The sequence below is a fragment of the Cervus elaphus genome, chromosome 4, assembly GCF_910594005.1.
Source record: "Cervus elaphus chromosome 4, mCerEla1.1, whole genome shotgun sequence".
NCBI classification, from domain to species: Eukaryota; Metazoa; Chordata; class Mammalia; order Artiodactyla; family Cervidae; genus Cervus; species Cervus elaphus.
This window is the reverse complement of record NC_057818.1, coordinates 35,948,489-35,968,915: the sequence shown is the minus strand read 5'-3', so window position 1 is coordinate 35,968,915 and position 20,427 is coordinate 35,948,489. Positions and strand designations below refer to the sequence as shown.

Sequence of the window (20,427 nt, the reverse complement as noted above, 5' to 3'; positions counted from 1 at the left end):
CCAACTAGGGAGTGAACCCAGCCCCCCTATAGCAAAAAGGCTAAGTCCTACTGGTCACTGGACTGCCAAGGAGCTCACTTTTTGTGTATTTTTAAATTTCAGCAACATTTTAGGGGTTTTAGTGTATGAGCTTTTTGCCATCTTGGCAAAGTTAATTCCTAAGTATTTTATTCTTTCGATGCTATTGTAAATGGAATTATTTTTTCTCCTCCTTTTTTGATTGTTCAGTGTTAGTGTGTTGAAACACAGCTGCTTTTTATGTGTTGTTTTTGTATCCTGAAACTTTGTTGAATTTGTTCTAACAGTTTTTTGTGGAATCTAGAATTTTCTACATATAGAATCATGTCATCTGTGAACAGAGATAGTTTTACCTATTCCTTTCTAATTTGGATGCCTTTTTATTTCTTTCTCTTGTCTAATTGCTTTAGCTAGAACTTCTTATATTCTGTTGAATAGAAGTGGCAAAAGCAGGCACCTTTCCTCTTCCTGATGTTAGAGGAAAAGTCTTCAGTCTTTCACCATTGAATACGATTTTAGCTGTGGTTTTCTCATATAAGACTTTTTATTATGTTGAGATTGTTTCCTTTTATGCCTAGTTTGTTGAGTGTTTTTGAGAAGTAATATACCATACAGCCCACTCACTTACAGTGTACAATTCAGTGTTTTTTAGCGTCCTTATAGTTTTTTTCCCCCCTTTGCTTATCTTAAACTGGTTGGATAACAGTTTTAAAGTGTATGAATACTTGCTCGAAGGCTGCATATTTTTGAAATTTTAAGACATCATACTTTTGGAAAGACTTAATGTCACACAGTGTTTGAAGAGTTGAGACTCATTCCCTTTGAGCTCTGACTTAGCTTGACTTCATATGAACATTTCAAGTTAGGGTCCTATGGGGCTGCTCCCTGTATCAGTGACACTCACAGGGGCATGACATTCAAGTGTGGAGACTGGTCTCTTCTGGGTGCTATACCCTTAGCTTACCTACTCAGATTCTCAAGATGACACTGGGGTTTGTACAGAGGCTTCCAGGCCATCCGCTGGTAAACACTGCCCCAGCTGTGGGGTAGAGTCTATAGGAAGGTGTTGAGGGGTAGCTGCCGGAGGTGGAAGAGGCTTCTCCTGTCGAGAGACCTAAGCAACTTGTGTTTGAGTGCATGTGCCTTCCCTGTTCTCTTGGGAAGTTGTGGAACCAGAGCTCTGTTGCTGGTGGCCAAGCATACTTCCCCTGGATGACCCTTGACCTCCCCTATTTGCAGTAGCCCTAAACAGTCGGGTCACCCAGGAGGCATATGTGCTTCAAACACTTAAGCCTTCATCTTAGTGTCAGGAAACCTGAATGTGAGGGGTGGGATCGCATGTGGTGTTGGGCTCTAAAACAGGGCAGGATAAGTGACCTGGCATCTAAGTTAGGAAAACTCCAAACTCCTGGCTCTATTGCACTTGCATATGTTGATTGATGACTGCAGGGCAGTCAGGGTCATTTGCTGTTTGGTCAGCGATGGCATAAAGGGAATGGAGACCAACTCTTGGCAGCCTCTCCCATGTAAAGTCAGGAAGCTGATTATTTGGGCTGCTATTTTTCTGGGAAGATGTGCAGGTTCTAGCCTAATGGGAATCCTGCCAGCAGGCTTACACAGCTTTTGCTCTTGATGGTCGTCGAAGGTCTCCTTCTGGCAAGAAGTAACAGGCAGTTTGAGAGTCTCAATCCTTTTGAACCATAGAAACCTTTCTTTGAAGTGTTGTTCTTTCTCCTTTTCTCTTTTCCCTTCCCTCTCCTTTCCCCTAACCCTTGTAGGCCAGTTATTAGGGCCATGTGTTGATTGGTGTCTTTCATGGGTTCTGCCCACAAAGATGCGAAAGCTGGTTTCAGGGGAAAGTGGGTAGGTTAGAGCCTGCCTTCCTGCTCCTTCAACACCCATTGTTGCAGCCAGCCAGAGAAGGGCAAAGGGGCATTTACTGCAGATGGAAGGCTCGCAGGTTCTGGAGTGCCATGTGGTGGGGACTCTGGTAGTGTTAGGGTACTGGTCCATATGGTTCATGGACGATGCTGGGAGAGGAAAAGAAGAGTCCAAGATGGAGAAACGTATGTGAGGTGGTTCCTTGCACAATTACAACAGGGAGCAGTTGGAATGTAATTTCCAGCTACTTGGAAATGGTCAAAATAAGGCAACCCCATGTGATTGCTTTAAAAGAAAAACATTTTTATTGTGGTAAAGTATGCATCACATAAATTTTACCATTTTAATTATTTTTAAGTGAACAATTCAGTGACATTAAGTATACTCACATTGTTATGCAACCAGAAGTTACACCTTAGCCATCTTGGTTGGTGTTTTCACTGTTGTGATCATCTCAGCTACGTCTTGATGCTCATATGTGGTTAACATCAGGCATCGTGTGTGGGTTTCTAGTATTTTACACTTCGATGGTGGTGACTTGTTTCTCTAGTTTCTGAGTTCTTGGGGAAATACCTTACTGTGTCTTTGTATACTACAAGTATATAGACTAAAAAAACCTGTTAATTCCCTTTTCTGACGTTCCCTCTGAGTGCAACTGAGATATCTTTGACAGAGTTGCCCAGCACGGGTCCCACCTGGCTGTGGCTGCCTTAGTTGTTTAGGTTCCTGGGTGGAAGGAGTAGAGGGTGGGTCTCCGGGGCCTCACACACTATCACCTTCAGCTTGGGATGATTAAAGAGGCCAGTGGTGAATGTGTGGGGCAAGGGTAGTTAATTTGGAGACCTCAGAGAAGAAACCCTGTGTGAGGGGTCTTTATGGCTCTATATGGATCCAGCTGGTTGTACATTTTCCACGTCTGGGTTCTTGCTGAAGAGGGGCTTGTCCCTGTGGCTTAATCTTGCATTATTTTGCCAAACACTCTGTAGGATTGAACTACTTACTTTAGGTACTTCTTGGGAATAGATTCTGCTGCCTTAGCTAGGAGTCAGAAGCCAAAGGACAGGAAGCAGTGATTCCAGGAAACTTTCCTCTGAAACTGAAGCCAGTGATTCCTGGTTGTAGACACTACCTCCTGTTTTTCCAGCTGCTTAAGGCATTGAGAGATTTCCATTAGAAAATCAAAATACAGAAGTTCTCCAAGATCCACTAGTGTGTTAAAGGAGTCTCTGCATTCATTGCTTTTCCTGGTTTTCGTTTACCAAGAAATATTTGAGAAGGGAGATGCATAACCGTTTGCTAACCAAAATGTTTGTGTGTGTGCTTTTTCAAAGGTACATGGGAATAGGACTCTCAGCTCAAGGCGTCAACATGAACAGACTTCCTGGTGAGTCACTGGCTAAGAGAACATTTGTTCTGGTCTCTTGATCCATTCTGTGATGAGAGTCATGGTGGCAGCCAGCAGGCTGGAGAGGACTTTGTTTGCTGGCTGCCTACCCGCCAAGCCATTGGGTGGAGGATCCTAAAAGGTAGCCACTGGGCCGGGATGGCATGGGCTTCCATTCCAAAAATGAACTGGCAAGTGATTGTCCTTCATGGAATTTGAACTGTTTACAGTCAGTACCAAGCGACCTGAGCTTGCTCCCTGTAGGGATACGCCTCGGTAGCCCTCATTCCCATTGGCCTTTGCTTGACCAGCCTGGGACTCTGGCATTTTGGAGAGGAAGGCTGCCATCAACCTTGGTCCTGTTTTTACTTTACCATGTCAGTGGCCAAAGCCTTAAGGGACCTCCCACGTGGAAGACAGTTGAGGCAGTGTCTTAATAAGTAGGATGTGCGTGAGACTTAGGCTTACAGTCAGCAACCTCAGATTTATAAAGGAGCTCTCTGGGCCCTGCCGGTGGGCCTCCTCGACCACCCAGGCGCCCTTGCAGTTGTTTTCTGCCCAGTAGCTCATGCCCAGGCCTGGGCTAGGCACAGTTGACAGGACAAAAGCCTCTACCAGAAGCTAGTGGATTCTAGAAGATGGTCCCAAATTCATTTGTCACTTGAGTGGCCTAAGTGACAAGGTGCACACTGCCCTGACTCTCTCAGGTAGGCAGGCAAAGTCCCTATGTTTTTGCCCAGGCCGTCTCTAGTTTTTGTGCCTTTAACACAAAGAAGGCAGCTGGCTTTTTCCACAGAGGGAACACCACTTAAACCTTCTGGTTTTTTTCCAATCTGTGTTTAATATCACTCAGGCTTTTTTTTCCTAATTGACTCCTTTCAAGCACTAGAAATCTTGACTTGCTCAGGATTGATTACAGTTGTCAGGAATCTGACTTTTTTAAAAAAAATGGCTTCAATCTGAGCAAAACTGGCCTTTAGTTATTAATCAGAATGTGTGTGGCATGTTTGGCCTCTTTGTGCAGTATGCAGCTGTGATGTTTGTTATTCTAGCCTTGGCCAACTAGATATATCTATAGTGTTCATAGCTCTGCCTCTTTGTGAACAGGGAGCTTAGAAAGATAATTTCCCGTCAAGGGTAAACTGATTCTTAATCTTTGTCTTGCACTAAATGTGCTCTTGAACTTTTGCATGGCTTTGGTTATGGAGAAAAGAGGCTTTTGTAGGTTCATTACACAAAATTAACTACTATAACCTGTTATTGAGTGGGACTTTAAGCAATTCTGAACATTGGTTAAATGAATTTTTGTTAATCTATGTGAAGGAATACTGTGCAGCCATGAAAAGAATGAGGAGCCTCTTCAGGTGCTGCTTTGGAGTATCTCTGGGATGTATTGTTAAGTGAAAAATATAAGGCATAGAACAGTGTATATTATACTACCAAATGTTTAAAAAAGAAAAGGGAAAATGTGCATCACTATATCTGTCTGTACATGCATAGAATATCTTTGGAAAGTTAAAGAAAAACTTAAAATATCGGCTGTCCCTTGAATCAGGGTGACTGGGGAGAGGACTGGGAAGAAAATTTTTCCCTTTTGAAGCTTTCAAATATTCTTTTTTGTGAATATATTATGTTTTAAAAATAAATAAAGAAAATAACCAAAAGCCCCTTCATCAAGAAGCCCTCACGCCTGTCTTTCAGCTGGTCTCGGGATGCGGTACTTTACCTTGTGCAAAACATGGTATTCCGGGTTCCATACGTTCATCCTTCTTTAGCAGGAACCGTTTTCACACAGCCATTGGTTTCAGGATCCATGGAGTGGAGCATATGAGGTTAGAAGGGGTTCTAGGGCTGCCTGAACGGACTTGAAACTCTGAGATGGAGCCATGTGGAGCTGGCTTAGTCTCTTTGTCTTGTTCGTAAGATGGGGCTTTTGACCCCTCTGGGCTGCTTAGAGGTCAGCTGAGGGTCACATGCTTTGACATTGTTAATGCAATGTTGTTGTGAAGTCACACTCTGCCTGGGCGCAGGAGGTGACTCTGTAGTGAGAAGGGGCTTGGGGACAGTGGATAAGGTGTTAGTTCCCGCACTAACACATCAGGAGAGCTAGCGCCTTGTTTACGTCCTCACTGGTGCATCTGTCTTTTGGCAAGAGAAAGGAGCCTCGGTGTTCTATGCATATGGCACCTGTCTTTGTTTTCACTCTGCCTGCCAGCTCCTGAGGGTTTTCCTTCCTGCCATATCTGATCATCTCCCTGATTATTCCGTAAGGTGGAAACTAGGAATCAGGTTGCATCTAGGTAGGGATTCACCCTAGGAATGATGGATGCCTCTGACTTTCTTGGATACAGGACTGGCTGAGTGGCTGGGCAGATCTAGCACAGGACAGATGTAGGGACAGAGGGGAGACACTCCCTTGCTTCTCAGGAATGATGGGGGCCTGCCACTGTTCACCTCAGTGCTTCGTTTGGAAGATCAGAATCCCCTTTGGTTCTTTCCATGTTCTGGGGTCACTTTGTGTGTGTGTGTTTGTCTATATGTGGTGAGCATATGTTCTCCAAAACCAGAAATATCATCATTCAAAAGTGGTTATACCTGAAACTACTTGCATGTACTTTGGTGGTGAAGTGAGAGATGGAGGATGATAGTAGTTAAAACCTTCCTGCCAGATGCGTCTCATTTCTAAGAGGCCATTGGTTGAGATGAAGGCTATTTGGACCGTTTAGATGTATGATTGGTGGGAGGGGGGTGAAGGTGGTGGCCTTAGCTGTGTCTAGAATTTGAGACTTTGGTGTTAACTCCAGATGAGATCTTAGAGGGGTGATGTATCTCTTAACAGATACAGGCGTACTTAGTGGAGGGTGGTGGTAGGGATGGTTTTGGTTCCACAACAGTGTGAAGTGCTATTTCACCCTGGCATTTAGAGGCAAATAGGAGTTTGCCAGATGGTTTTGGGCAGTGATACTATGGGGCCTGTGAGTGGATCTCTTAAGTTGCCTGCTGTGATGGGCTGGTTTTCTGGGAACAGTCAGGATGAGCCAGCTGAGGGAAGAGTCTTATTACTATGGCAAGGAGCCTAGACTTTTATATATATAAGCAGTGGGGGCTGCAGGACTGTTTTTTTTTTTATTTTTATTGGAGTGTAGTTGATGAACAGTGGTGTGTTAGTTTCAGATGTATAGCACAGTGAACCAGTTGTACATGTAGCCACTCTTTTTTTTTTTAGATTCTTTTCCCATATAGGCCATTACAGAGTACTGGGTAGAGTTCCCTGTGCTATACAGCAGGTTTTTAAAAAAATAATTTATTTTAATTGGAGAAGAATTAATTTACAGTATTGTGATGGTTTTTGCCATATATCAGCATGAATCGGCCATAAGCATGCATGAGTCCCCTCCCTCCTGAACCCCCTTCCCACAGCAGGCTCTTATTATTTATCTATTATATATATAGTAGTGTATATGTTAGTCCCAGTCTTCCAATTTATCCCTCCCCCACCATATCACCTGGTAACCGTAAGTTTGTTTTCTATCCATGACTTTACTTCTGTTTTGTAAATGAATTCATTTGTATCCTTTATTTTTTATTGGTTTATTTCCCCCCACTTTTTTGACATCAGTGTGAAATTTGGGGTCTTAGTTCCCCACCCAGGGATTGAACCTGTGCTTCCTGTATTGGGAATTCAGAGTCTTAACCACTGGACCACCAGGGAAGTCTGTACCCTTTTTTTTTTTTAGATTTCATATATAAGTGGTAACATGATGTTTATCTTTCTGTGTCTGACTTACTTCACTCAGTATGACAGTCTTTCAGTTCATCTATGTTGCTGCAAATGGCATTATTTTGTTCTTTTTTTTATGGCTGAGTTGCAGAGTGTTTTAAGCAGAGGCAAGATGCAATCAGACTTGCTAGTTCAGGAGTACCTAATTTAGAGGAGGCCTTCGAACAGGTCAAGGCCAGACTCAGGCTCCTGGGCAGTAGGAACCGTAAGAGCTCAGGCGTGTCAGGGAGCTTCAGGAGGTGGTAGATTATGGTTTAATAAAAAGACTCCCTTTCCCTGTCCTAAAATATTGAACTGGAAACATTTCATTAGATGTGGACAGTTAAATTTATAAATGCCTGTGAGTGTATGCTGTGGTAACTCAATATATCTGGTTTATTTGAGAAGAATCCTACTAGGTCTTTGGGAGGGGTTCCTTATTTTCATTACTGTATACGTAGATTATTTTCTATTTGCAAGTTTAGAATAATTTATCAGTGAATCCATCAGGGGCAGTTGGCCTTTGGGGAGGACATTTTTTTTTTTTGCGGAGGGAGGACATTTTTTGTGTCCTCTTCCTCTCTTGTTAGCTGGTTCAAGTAACAGCTTGTTTCCTGCGGCATTGCTTTTAATATATTCTGCTTTGCCCATCAGGTTCTCTTAGTTTATAGGAAAATGACTGTGATTAATATTATCAGAACCTAAAAACACCTTCATGATTGATCTTTTAGATTAATTGAATCCATTTTGTTAATTATTAAAAAAGAAAAATCACGGTTATCAATCTCATTTTCCTATGTAGTTTTAAATTGAGGTATAATTAACATCCAATAAAATTCACTCCTTTGAAGTATACAATTCCATGGTTTTAGTATAGTTACAAAGTTGTGTCGCCATCGCTACTATCTAATTCCAGATTATTTTCACCATCCCAGATAAAAACTCCATACCCGTTAATAGTCACTCCTGGATTTTCCCTCTTTCTGGCCTCTGGAAACCACTGATCTACTTTCTGTCTCCATGAACTTTTCCTGTTCTGGAGCTTTCATATCAGTGGAATCACATAATATGTGGCCTTTTGTGACTGCCTTCTTTCAGTTAGCGTGATGTTTTCGAGGTTCATCTACACTGTAGTATGGATCAGAGCTTCGTTCCTTCCTCCGGCAGAATAATACTCTGCTGTATGGATATATCACATTTTGCTTATCCATGCATCTGTTGATGGTCATTTGGGTCGTTTCCATATTTTGGCTGTTACAATTGATACTTTTATAAGCATTTGTATACAAGCTGTTGCACAGACATGTTTTTATTTCTCTTGACTATACGTAGGCATAGAAATGCTGGGTCATATGGTAACACAGTTGAGTCATTTGAGGAACTACCAGACTGATTTCCATGGTGGCTGCCCCGTTTACATTCCCACTACCTGTGTATAAGGGTTGATTTCTCCGTATCTTTGCCAACACTTGTCATTATCTGATTTTTTGATTATAGCCACCGTATTGGGTGTGAGGCTTCCCAGGTGGTGCTAGTGGTAAAGAATGCCTACTAATGCGGGAGATGCAAGAAACCTGGGTTTGATCCCTGAGCCGGGAAGATCCCCTGGAGTAGGAAATGGCAACCCACTCCAGTATTCTTGCCTGGAAGATTACATGGATGGAGGAGCCTGGTGGGCTACTGTCCATGGAGTTGCAAAGAGTCAGACACAACTGAGCACTTACAAACAGCAGCAGCAGTGGGTATGAAGTGGTATCTCATTGTGGTTTTTGTTTCATTTCCCTGACTAATAATATCAAGCCTCTTTTCATGTGCTTATTGACCACTTGTCTGTCTTCCTTGGAGAAATGTCTATTAAATATCTTTTGCTTTTTTTTTTGCCGCACCATGGGACTTGACTGTTTAAGTTGGGTTATTAATCTTTTTATTATTGAGTTGTAAGTGCTCTTTATATGTTCAGGATATAAGTTTCTTGTCAGTTACATGATTTGCTGATTTTTTTCCTCTATTCTTTAGGTTGTCTTTTTTTCCTTTTTTCATATTCTTTCTTATTATGATTTATTATAAGATATTAAATATAAATCCTTGTGCTATACAGTAGGACTGTGTTTATTTTATATGTAGTAGTTTGTATTTGCTAGCCCCAAAGTCCTAATTTATCACTTCCCTTACCCCTCCTTTCCCTTTTGGTAACTGAAAGTTTGTTCTTTATGTCTGTGAATCTGTTTCTGTTTTGTAAATAAACTCATTTGTATCATATTTTAGATTCCACATTTAGGTCATGTCTTACCATATTTGTCTTTCTGACTTCACTTAGTATAATGATCTCTAGATCTGTCCATGTTGCTACAAATGACATTATTTTGTTCTTTTTTATGGCTGAGTAGTATTCGTGTGTGTGTGTGTGTGTGTGTGTGTGTGTGTGTGTGTATGTGTATGTGTGCATGCATGCACATATCAGTCTTTTCTTTTATATTTATTTTTATTTGTCTGGCTGCCCCAGGTCTTAACTTGCAGCATGTGGGATCTTTAGTTGCAGCCTGTGAAATCTTAGTTGAGGCATGTGGGATCTAGTTCCCTGACCAATGATTGAACCCGGGCCCCCTGCATTGGTAGCGTGGAGTCTCAGCCATTAGACCACCGTGGGAGTCTCTTTCATTCTTTTCTTTTGTCTGGACTGTGTGGCATGTGGGATCTCTGTTCCCAGACCAGGGATCAAACCCAGGCCATTGCAGTGAAAGCACTAACCACGAGTTCTAACCACTGGATTTCCAGGGCCTTCCCATATGGGTCTTATTCTTGATTAGAACTTAGAATAGCTGGGTGACGTGGGTATGGAGACAATGGAGGCAGTGTTCTCCTTCCTTGAGGGACCCGGCAGACTCTCTGTGGCTCCTGAATGGTTGATGGTGCTTTGCCAGGTCCTGAAAGTTTAGTAAAGGGGCACCTGAAGGGCCCTCCAGGCAAGAGTGTACAACTCACTCCTTTCTCCACTCTGAGCAGATTGCACTTTCAGAAACCTCAGCATTTTGCTTAAGGTCCAGTAGACGGTGAACCTGCTTGCCCCAGAGTGAGGTTCATCTTCCTGCAAAACCCAGATGCTCTTGTGTTCCCAGTCTCTGTTGACAGTCACTGTCCACCCAGGCCCCTGAGTGGGATCCTCCCTCCTTTTCCCTCATCCTGTGGTTCTACTACTCTTAAGCATCTCTTTAACCTGGCCTGCCTCTGTATTCCTCCTCCACTGCGCCTCCAGCCTCTATAGCTTCTCCACTGGGCTATTTTCATGGCCTCCTGATTAATCTCTCTGCCTTGGGCCTCTGTTCTGTTTCCCTTATACACTCTGCCCCTTGCCTGCTTTGGACCTCTGACCCCCTCCCTGTCCATCAGACACAGGTGTTGTGGGCCCTGCTCACCTTTTTCTGCCACCTTTACCCTCCACACACGCTGCACACCAGCAGGTCTGTGTGGGACCCCAAACACCCTGCAAACATTTCCTGCTCTGCCCCTTGGCAGATGTCCTTCTTGCCCTGGAGGTGTCCTCCTTGCTTGTGAGCCCTCGTGCAGTCTTGCCCGATCCCTTCAGCCCTATTTGCATCCTGCATCTCCCTGGGCTTTGCCTCAATGCACTGGCTGCAGTAAGCCAAGTGTGGTTCTGGAACCAGCGTTGAGTCAGGGCCCCCTGGCCTGCAGCCTGTCTTGGGCTAGAAGCCTTCATTTGGAGCTCAGCCTCCCTGCACCGCCCTGTCGTGGCGCTGATTGTGCCTGGGGGTTGACTGGCTACCCTTTCCTGTGTGTTGGGGCTCAGTATGGTTGAACCAGCTGCTGGCTCACTTTTGCTTGTGTGAGGGAGCCAGCCCTCGGGTTGTGGTTGGCTCCTGGAGCAGTGTAGCTCAGTGGCTGAGAACATGACTCGGGAGTCATGCTGTGTTTGCATCCTGGCAGCTGTGTTTCCTGGAGCAAGTCACCTAACTGCTCTGGGTCTCAGCTTCCTCATATGTAAATTGGACGTGATGCTAGTACTTAACTCACATATGGGATGATTATGGGGATTGAGTGCTTAAAGTGCTTAGAATAGTGCCGGATACAGGAAAAGGGGATTCACAAGTGTTAGCTTATTGTTATTGATAAAGTTTTTTCCTGTCTGAGGAAGAAAGTACCTATACATTTAAAATTCTTTAATGGGTGTTTGTGCATCAGAGTGGAGTTAGGTGTACTCTAAACGACATTTTCTCTTCAGTGCTGTGTTTTCCGTATTTAAGTAGACATGTTTAGTGAATTAGCTGGAGTTGAATTATAGAGAATGCAGATGGATCGCAACCAAAGTCGGGATGTTGATGTTTTCAGTATTTTCTTACAGGTTTTCCTGTACTAGCTCAGGGAGGACATGTTTGCCTCTAAGGCTGTCAGAGGTAGAGGGAAGCCACCCAGGGGGTCTCATTTGTCCTTGGCAGCAGGTGGTAACAGAGAGCGCCTCTCAAATGAGGCCTTGTGTTCAGTCTTTCCCCGGGAACATATGGGCATGTTGTAGCTTGTATGGTCAAAGGTTTCTGTTGGAAGATGTCGAAGTTTTGATGTTTATCTTTTATAAGGTGTTTTTGGCCTCCTTAAGTGTGAACCAAGGAACAGGTGTGGCCAAAATAAGACTGTCAGAACCCTTGGCTAAATGGTTTTGAAGCCAGTCAGGATGATCTGTGGGCAGGTGAGTGTACCTGCAGCCCCACCCTTCCGTTGTTGAGCTGGCAGCAGAGCGCATGGGCTGGGATCCCTGGGTTGGCGAAGCAGGAAGAAAGTCAGGGGCGTGGGTAGAGGGGATTTGGACTCCTCCCAGGCTCAGGTGCTTTGAAGAGGGCGAGGCTAGGACAGATCTTCCTTCTGTGTCTCATACCTCAGACAGGGCCGGGGAGACTAGGCTGTGTTACTAGGCAGCCTCATCTGCAGCAGAGCTGGACAGCTAATTATTTCCTCCTTGCCGTTTCTGTGGAGGAGGCAGATGTTCTCTTGGGGTAGCATCTATTACCTTCATCACTACAACCCCTCAAAAGAGATCGCAGGCCCATTGGGGCATCCCTTCCACTGGGGCATCTTCTTTCCAGAGAAGCAACTGGAAGAACCACAACTGGGAGTTGGGGATGGGGGCATATTTCCTGAAGGAGATGGCACCTGGCAGCCGGGACTTGGTGGGGGAGAGAGGAGAGGGCGTAGTGGGAGGGATGGCGGAGGGACTGTCTGCTTGCTCCACACGATCCTCAGGTTCCAGTGAGCATCTTTTCCTCTCCTTGGAGCTGACCTTACTACGCCCATTCCTTAGTCAGAGTGGGCTATCAGGAGCACACCCTTGGGAGTGTTTGTGTCCCTGCTTCTCCTGGGCGGGACACCTTCTGCACACAGCTGATATTTCATATCTGCGTGTGCCACAGGAAAGCGGCAGCAGATAGGAGAGATCAGGACAGACCAGTGAGGGTCCCTGTCAGGTTCCTGAGGACAGGTGCTAGGGCGCAGCAATAAATAACAGAGTGCTGGACATCCTTCCTCTCTGTGCGCCTGAAGATACACAGAATAAGGTGTCTGCTCAGAGCAGGTACCAGTAGCAGGTGGCTTTGTGCAGATGGCATGTAGGAGGGTTTCCAGTAGTCTACAAATGCTGTTTGTCCGTACCCACCACATGGAGGGCTCCTTCTGTCTCACTCCATGTGGGCTGAGTTCCTTGTTCCCCACAGCTCATGAGCCCCCTTCGTATTCACCATTGATAACCGCCTGTCTTTGGAGCATCTTCCACCCCAGGATCTGCATTGCTTCCCAGGGGTCTGCCCTGGGGCTGCTCAGTCTCTTTCGTGGAGCTTCCCTCCCACTGGGTGCGTTGAATCATCAGGGTGCCCCTGGGCATCTGGGATACCCCTCCTAATGCCAGCAATGCCCCTGGGAACAGGCCTCAAGAACCCGGGCTTGATGGTAGGTGCCATGTAAGCCTCCCCAGCAAGTATCCCTTGAGGCTGGTGAAGTGAAGAACCTGGCAGGTGCTGGCCCTGTGTTCATGCCTCTGGGTTCCTCAAGGCAGCCCGGCCTGGGGAAGGAGGACAGCCAGGAGGGGCCCCGAAGCCACTGGAGCAGCCCCCAGGACCAGGGCTGTGGGAAGATAGGTTGGGGTTTGGGCGCTTGGTGAGTCTCATCCCCTTGCTGCCTTTCTCATTCCGTTCTGTCTCTGAGATATCCTTGGGAAATGACCCTGGCGGGAGTGGAAGGAGAGAAACCTAGGGACCTTGGAGCTCTGGCAGCAGCTTCCCCTGGGCGGTCCAGGCAGAGGGTGGTCTGAGCTCCTGGTGGTTCGCTGGAGCGAATGGTGTTGGCGCCACAGGACCTTCCCCGGTCCCTGCTGTGGAGCTGGTTTAGTGTCAGAGCTCCCCGCTTCCCTGCAGCCCCGCCTGGGCCGGCGGTGCCCTTGGCCCCGTGGCCAGTTAAGCCCGTGGTCCTTTTGTATGGGCCTCTCTTCCCTCAACTAAGGTAACAAGTAAGTTATTCCTGGACCTGGGGATTTCTAGTCTGCAGTGTCCTGTTCTTCTTCCAGGTACTAGCTGCCACCTCTCTGTAGCACAGAAGTGAAAATTCTGGATTGAAGGCTGTGTTTTTCAGGGCAAATTAAGTCCTTTGAGATAAAAGGTTTCATCGACAGCAGGAGCCAGCTCTGAAACCTGAGTTTGTCAGTCTCTGAAAACAGAGATTATCGAGTGTCGTCTGTCCTGGCCAGAGACTGGGGCCACATGAGGGAAGAGCTGAGTGGGACCAGTTACTGCTCAGCCTCTTGTTGCCTCCTCTTTAGTGCTGGGTCGAAGGAGTCTGGATGTAGGGCTCCTGGAAATAGTACAGTATCACACTGGGCCTTCTTTGGGGAAGGGTTTTACCCATGCCCACTTCTCAGGATGTGGCAGCAGGTGCAGGACGTCACAAGTACTTACCTTACCAGGGATCATCTGTCCAGTGACTTTGCCCAGATGTTTGGAAGTTCAGTGGCAAGAAGGGCAAGCCAAACCCAACCCCAGAGGAGAGATACCAAGGCCAGGGTTAGGGGGAGAGTGTCACCCCTTTCCTTAGCCTGATTCAGCATGGATGAGAGAGCTGGCTTGTCCTCTGGGAGCCTGAGGTGGGGGCAGGTAGCCCTGCCAAATGTGCCCCATGCCACTTGAGCCATGTCCTGGCCAGACCCACCCATCCTGGCTGTCCCTGCGCCTCTCCTGGTGATCGGGTATCTGTTTCTGAGGGTAGGTACAACCCGTGGAAGGCCCGTTCACATGCAGGTGCTGGCTGCATAGTCCCTCAGCCTGCCCAGGGCTTCAGCTGACACCTGGATCTGCCTCAGTGTAGGGCCTGGGCGCCCCGACGAGGACAGACTGCTAGTGTCACAGCTGTCTGCAGAGACAGCCTTTCCTCCTGCCCTCTTTGCCTTGGTCTTCATGTTGAGCTGCCATAAAGACAAGACCCTCCAGGGCCCCACTGGCCCCTTCAGTCTGGAGCTGTCAGAGGCATCACCTGAGGCTTGTGTTGGTCCTGTTCTTGGTGTTAAGGTTCCTAGAGCTTGGGGTAACAGTCTTGTGAGCACTGTGATGAGGCTTCTCTGATGCTGCCCTCACAGAAAGTTTGCTGAATGAGAAAATCTCTTTCGCTTTCCAATTATCTGTTGTCGACCTGCTCCAGGCTGCGGGTCCCATCAGATTTTTTAAGATATTTCAGGTTATCGGAAGAACAATTATCTGATGGATTTCCTGGGAGGGCTGACCCTGAGTGAGTGACCATGCTTGAGAAGTAGCCCTGCCAGGGGATCTCGTAAGACATTGGCGCTCTCCCCACAGCAACCCCAGGTTTCGGAAGCACCCTGGCCAAGCCAGCCCAGTGCCTTCCCTCTGTAGCCAACCCCACGAGTAGCATGGCCAAGTGCTCTGAGGGCCAGGTGACCTCCCCAGGAAGCCGGGGACCAGTAAGAGTGGAGCCGGCCTGGTGCTGCCCTTGGTGGGCTGTGAGTTAGGAAAGCTGACTCCATTCCTGCTCACTCCCTCAAGGCAGGAGGAAGAGGAAGTGTGAAGTGCCCAGGCTTGACCAGGGAGCTGGTGGTGAAGAGAGAGGGGGCAGGGAAGCTTGCCAGGGAGGGCCTCCTGCAGGCTGGTTTTCCATGTCCATTGTCAGCCCTGAAAGAGTTCGGCCAAGGGAACTCAGGGGACTAAGACGTGACAGAATTGGGATTCAAACCCAAGTCTTCCTGATCTCAGAGTCCAGTGATGATCAGGATCTGTTTGTTGAGGAGAGAGGGCTGATTTGGTGCCCTAGGGGCCAGCGCTCAGGCTGGTTTATGAGGCCTGGGCTGGAGTCTGTGTGTTGGTCAGCTGTGGGCCAGGACTAGAGCCTAGTAGGCAGGCACAACACCAGCCCCGCTCCTGGCTTCGGTGCTAATGTGGTGATGATGTGGAAATCTCTCCGCGTGGCAGTAGGCGTCCCCTCCCTTCCTAGTTCCCCTGGGATTGAGCCCTCAATGTGTCCCTGGCAGATGGGAGTGGCAGGCAGAGGGGCTCTTGGAGCAGTCGTGCTGGAGTTCCTGGCACCCCTAGAGGGAGTCGCCCACCTCGAGGTCACTGTAACCAGGGATGGCATTCTGGGAGTGCCGAGATGATGAGCGTTGTCCTCAGCCACCCCCGTACCTCTGTGATTGGGAGTTCCCCTTGGGTGATGATGGAGGGGGAAGTGGGTGGTGTCAGAGTATCAGAATGGGACGCCTGGGGCCTCCTGCCTTCTGGCCTGAATGTGGCGTGGCTTCTCCTTGCATCACTGGCATCTGGTAGGTGTCTGACGTGGCAGGGATGGGTTTTTCTGTGCGGGCGCCAGCTTGGCGACCCATCCATTCTCTGTGGGAGGGACAGAGTTTGTTCTCTTTGGAGAGGGAAGAATGGTTAGTTGGGTGGCGCTCACTGTGCAGCACCAGCATCTGTTGTCCCCAAGCCCCTGGAGCTGTCTCCCTGAAGGGCAGCTGAGCCCCCTCATTCTCATCTGGCCCTCACAGCCTACTATCCTCTGAGACAGCTGACCCTGGCCTTGTGGCGAGGGTGATAACCCTCATTCCTGATCTCGTCATCCCAGCCTCACACCAGGCCCACCCAGGGAGGAGTGACTGCCAGGGTCCACACTTTGAAAGTGGCTGACTTTGGCTCCAGGCCAGGAATGGGGGGTGGGAGGAAGTCTGTCCTGGAGCTGAGGTTGACAGGGCTGCAGGGGAGACTCACCTAGGCAGAGGTTGTGGAAAGACCATGGTTGCTAGACCCTCCTAATGGGAAGGAGGACTAAGAACTATGGATTCTTCCAGAGCTGGCAGGGACACTTACATCAGCTGCCCTACTTCAGAGGTGAGGAAGCTGAAACCCAGAAAAGTTACAGGACTTTCCCAGGGGATGAGCCAGGTCTGCAGCCTCTTTGGGGGTTCCGGATGTGGCTTCACCATTAGTCTATACAAATGGGGGTATGATCCAGGCAGATTGCTCCGATTACTTTGCTTTTCTTAAAAAGGAAAGTCGCAATAACCAAGGTCTCAGTAGAGCCCAGGGTGGCTCCTGGGTGGTGTCCATCAGCATGGTCTGACCCCCGGGTCTTGTACTTCAGGTGTCCTGCCAGCCCTCGACCCGTTTCCCTTTCCATTTCAACAGATATTTCTTGAGCACCTACTGTGGGCCACATGTTAGGCAACGTAAAGATGTTTGGTTGTGGCCCCTTTAGTCAGAGAACTTTGGTTGTTTCCAAAGAGATGAGAACCCCATCTCTCACCAGCTGGGTCAGCCAGCCCTCAAGCAGGGCAGAGAGAGGCGCAAAGTCTTGGGGACTCAAATGCCACCCAGGATTTAGTCTTTCAGGTTCTCTCCCTGTCTTTTGTCTGCTTGCTGTTTATTAGCTTTAGTCTGTCAAACTGGCTCTCTACACGAGGTTGAAACAATGGCAGCACAGGGCTTTGAAGCCCACTCTCCTCCCAGCCCCCTTGTACAGAAATTGCAAGAAGATCTCTTACTGGTCCAGCTTGGGTCAGGGAGGAGGCTCCCTAGGATTAGCATTCCCCACTGGAGCCCTAGGGTTGGCACAGGAGGGGAGCTACCTCTTGAGAAAAGGAGTGCTGTCCCCCAGTGAAGGGGGCTAGCAGACATATCCTGGCACTCCTTGTTCCCCGATCCTGCTGTTTGTTCCCACAGACTTGGGGGCTGGGTGCCAGCGGCGTGGTCCCAGTCCGCTGGCGCCCAGTCCCTTCTTAAAAGTTGACGGAACCCGGCCAGTCGCCTACAGGGAGTGGCGCCGGTCAGGCGGCTGAGCCTAGGCTTCAGAAGCCTGGGGTTCCTTGCAGTTTGTGCTGATGGAGCCCACTCTGGTCTTCAGAGCATCTTCCTCTTCCCTGTGATTGGATCGGGGACCACCCCAGGAGGGAGGAGGCTTCACCTTCACTCTCATGGGTACCTGCTTGGAGCCTAGTTGAAAGTCCCTCAGAAAATAGGAGACCAGAGGACCTCCCTAGCAGTTCAGTGGGTGGCTGAGACTCCATGCTTCCACTGAGCGGGGGCGTGGGTTCCATTCCCAGTTGGGGAACTAAAGGTCCCACGTGCTGCATCGTACAGCCCCCCCCCCCCCAAAAAAAAAGGAAGCTAGGAGATCTAAGCCTCTGAGAGTGTAATCTACAAGACCGCAGGCCTTCGTGGAGCCTCTCAGTGCCTCGGTTTCCTCAGCCCTCAGATGGGGATTACCGTACTTACTGATTGGTTTGGACTCTTGGAGTGTTCTTATAAGTAGATACCTAGGGCCCTTTGACAGCAGTGTCTGATTGCTCCCCCTGATTTTGTAGAGAAGGGAACCAAGGTCTGAGAAGGTGAGTGATGGCCCAGGGTCTGCCACCTGAGAAGGGACAGTGCTGTGTGCAGGAGCAGACCGTAGAGGCCCTTCAGGCCACACGAACTACCCTGGCATCCAGGACTGCAGTGTCTCTTTCTAACAGAGGCCAGATCTCCTCCTTAGGACCTTAGCCTGAGACTGACAACACAGATCAGAGTCACTGCAGAACATGTGACAGCATTTAGGCCTTGGCCGTACAGTTTTTCTTCTGTCTGCCCGATACCTCAAGAATGGCCTTGTAGTACCAGCTTCTGGGGGGGGGGGTGGTGTGTGTGTCTGTGTGTGTGCAGTCCAGCTTCTGTCTGCTCTGTGTGTGTGTGTGTGTGTGTGTGTGTGGTCCCGACCCAGGGATCGAACCTGTGTCTTTTACGTCTCCTGCATTGGCAGGCAGGCTCTTCACCACTAGCGCCTCCTGGGGAGCCCTTCTGTCTGCTGCACAACTTCTCAAGCCCTGGGGAGAAGGTTCATTGAGGGCGGGGTGACTGAATCCATTTAGAGTAACTTTGTGCCCTTTAACATGTCCTCATCTATTTTGGGCTTCTGGTACCTTTCTCTTGTGTTTGTTCTGCCCTTTCTAGTCCTTGACTAGCCTGAATTTTTCTCCCAAAGGAAAAACAGAAAGCCACTGTATGAGGATAGCACATAGGGAAATCCTCCAGTGACTTCATTTTAAGTTTTCTGTCCACGCCACTGTTTGTTTAGTGAGTGTTCCCCATGGCAACCTTGCCACATCTAGGATGAGCCACAGTCATCTCACCTGCCTTGTCTTGCCACCCAGATGCTTTGATGTCTAATAAGACGTGTCAAATTTAACATGTCCTGAAGATCTCTTCCTTCTGTCCCATCTTCCCCATCTCTTAGTGGTACCACCATCCACCCATTTGCCCAGGACAGAAACCTGGGAGTCGTCTTCACTTCCCCTCATGCCGTCAGCGCCCACGTTCAGCAAGCCCTGTCGACTCCACTCCCAGTCTTTTCCTCAGTCTCACTCAGCTCCAGCCCCGCTGGCTGCCTTTTTGTTTCTCAGACATGCTGAACTCATTCCTCCTACCTCGGAAGTTCTTCCGTCTGATACTCTCGTCAAGCTGACCTCTGCTCGGGGGCCAGTCCTCGTCCCCACTCCCACGTCCAGCTCATCATCTGGCTCAGTTTTTTTCAGAGCATGTTTTCTGTACCAGGTGTTTTCTTGTTTGCTCACTGATTTACTTAGATGTTACATCTTCTCTGCCCCTTTCACACCACCCACCACCCTCATTTGTCAACTCCATGGAGCAGGCCTTTGTTAACTAAGCGATACCAGTTGGATGATGCCTGTTCTTTCCAGAAGATGGAAAAGTGGCACATTGGTCTTAAACCAAACTGCTGCTGCTGCAGCTACTGTTACTAAATGAGCCATATACTCACATTCTGTTTTTAACCCATGTTAAAAACCCTTTCACGTGCATTCATACACATCTTACACACACACAGACACACACACACACGCAAGCTCTTAATGGTGTTTGGAAAAAATATTGGCTATGAAATGATAGCTTCTATTGAAGATACATTACAGCTCTGTGATCTTCTTTGAAAAGCTTTTAACTTCGTAGTGCTTTGCAGAGCAGGAGACAAGTAGCGGAGGTGTTGCTTCTCTGCACTGATCATTCCAGACGCTCAGAAGCTTCTTTTGTAGCTGTGAGTGAGTGAGTGAAGTCGCTCAGTCGTGTCTGACTCTTTGCGACCCCATGGACTTTAGGAGCCTACCATGCTCCTCTGTCCATGGGATTTTCCAGGCAAGCCATAGCGGACTGTATTTGTTTCCTGTTGTTGCTGTTAAAATAGTAGTGGGTTAAAATAATCCTTTTACAGTTCTAGAGGACAGAAGTCCTGAAATCAAGGTGTCAGCAGGGTGGTAGTCTTTGTGGAGGCTGTTGGGGAGGATATGTTTCCTTGCCTTTTCTAAATTCTGGAGTCCACCTGCATACCTTGGCTGCTGGCCTCCGGCCTCCATCTTCAAGGCCAGCAGTATAATAGCATCTTCTGTTCTCTCTCTGCTTCCACCATCACATCACCTTTTCTGACTTGACGCCACTGCCTCTCTCTTACATGTATCCTTATAACTGCATTACTGTACTCTCCCCATCCCAGATAATCCAGGATCATCTCCCCATTTCAAGAGCCTTGACTTAATCACTTCTGCAAAATCTTTATTGCCATGCAAAGTAGCATGTTTTACAGATTCTGGAGATTAGGACCTAGACATCTTTGAGAGGCCTTATTCAGTATGCTCCTGGAGAAGGGAATGGCTACCCACTCTAGCATTCTGCCCTGGAGAATTCCATGGACTGTATAGTCCATGGGGTCTCAAAGATTCGGACACAACTGAGCAATTTTCACTTCACATTAAGTATGAATTTTCTTCCTCTGGGCAAATCTGTATAACTAATAAAAATTCATTTGAGGGTTGAAGAAAAGCAAAACAGGAAAATGTATTTATTTTTCA

General features: G+C 47.8%; 1 protein-coding gene across 1 annotated transcript in view; it reads left to right on the top strand.

The window, feature by feature from the left end:
* Positions 1 to 20,427, top strand: part of RANBP10 (RAN binding protein 10) — a 56,913-nt gene that overhangs the window by 14,783 nt on the left and 21,703 nt on the right. Inside the window, exon 3 of the mRNA XM_043898843.1 lies at positions 3,231 to 3,283. Within this exon, the coding sequence (XP_043754778.1) occupies positions 3,231 to 3,283 (53 nt within the window). The remainder of the gene's footprint in view (positions 1 to 3,230; positions 3,284 to 20,427) is intronic.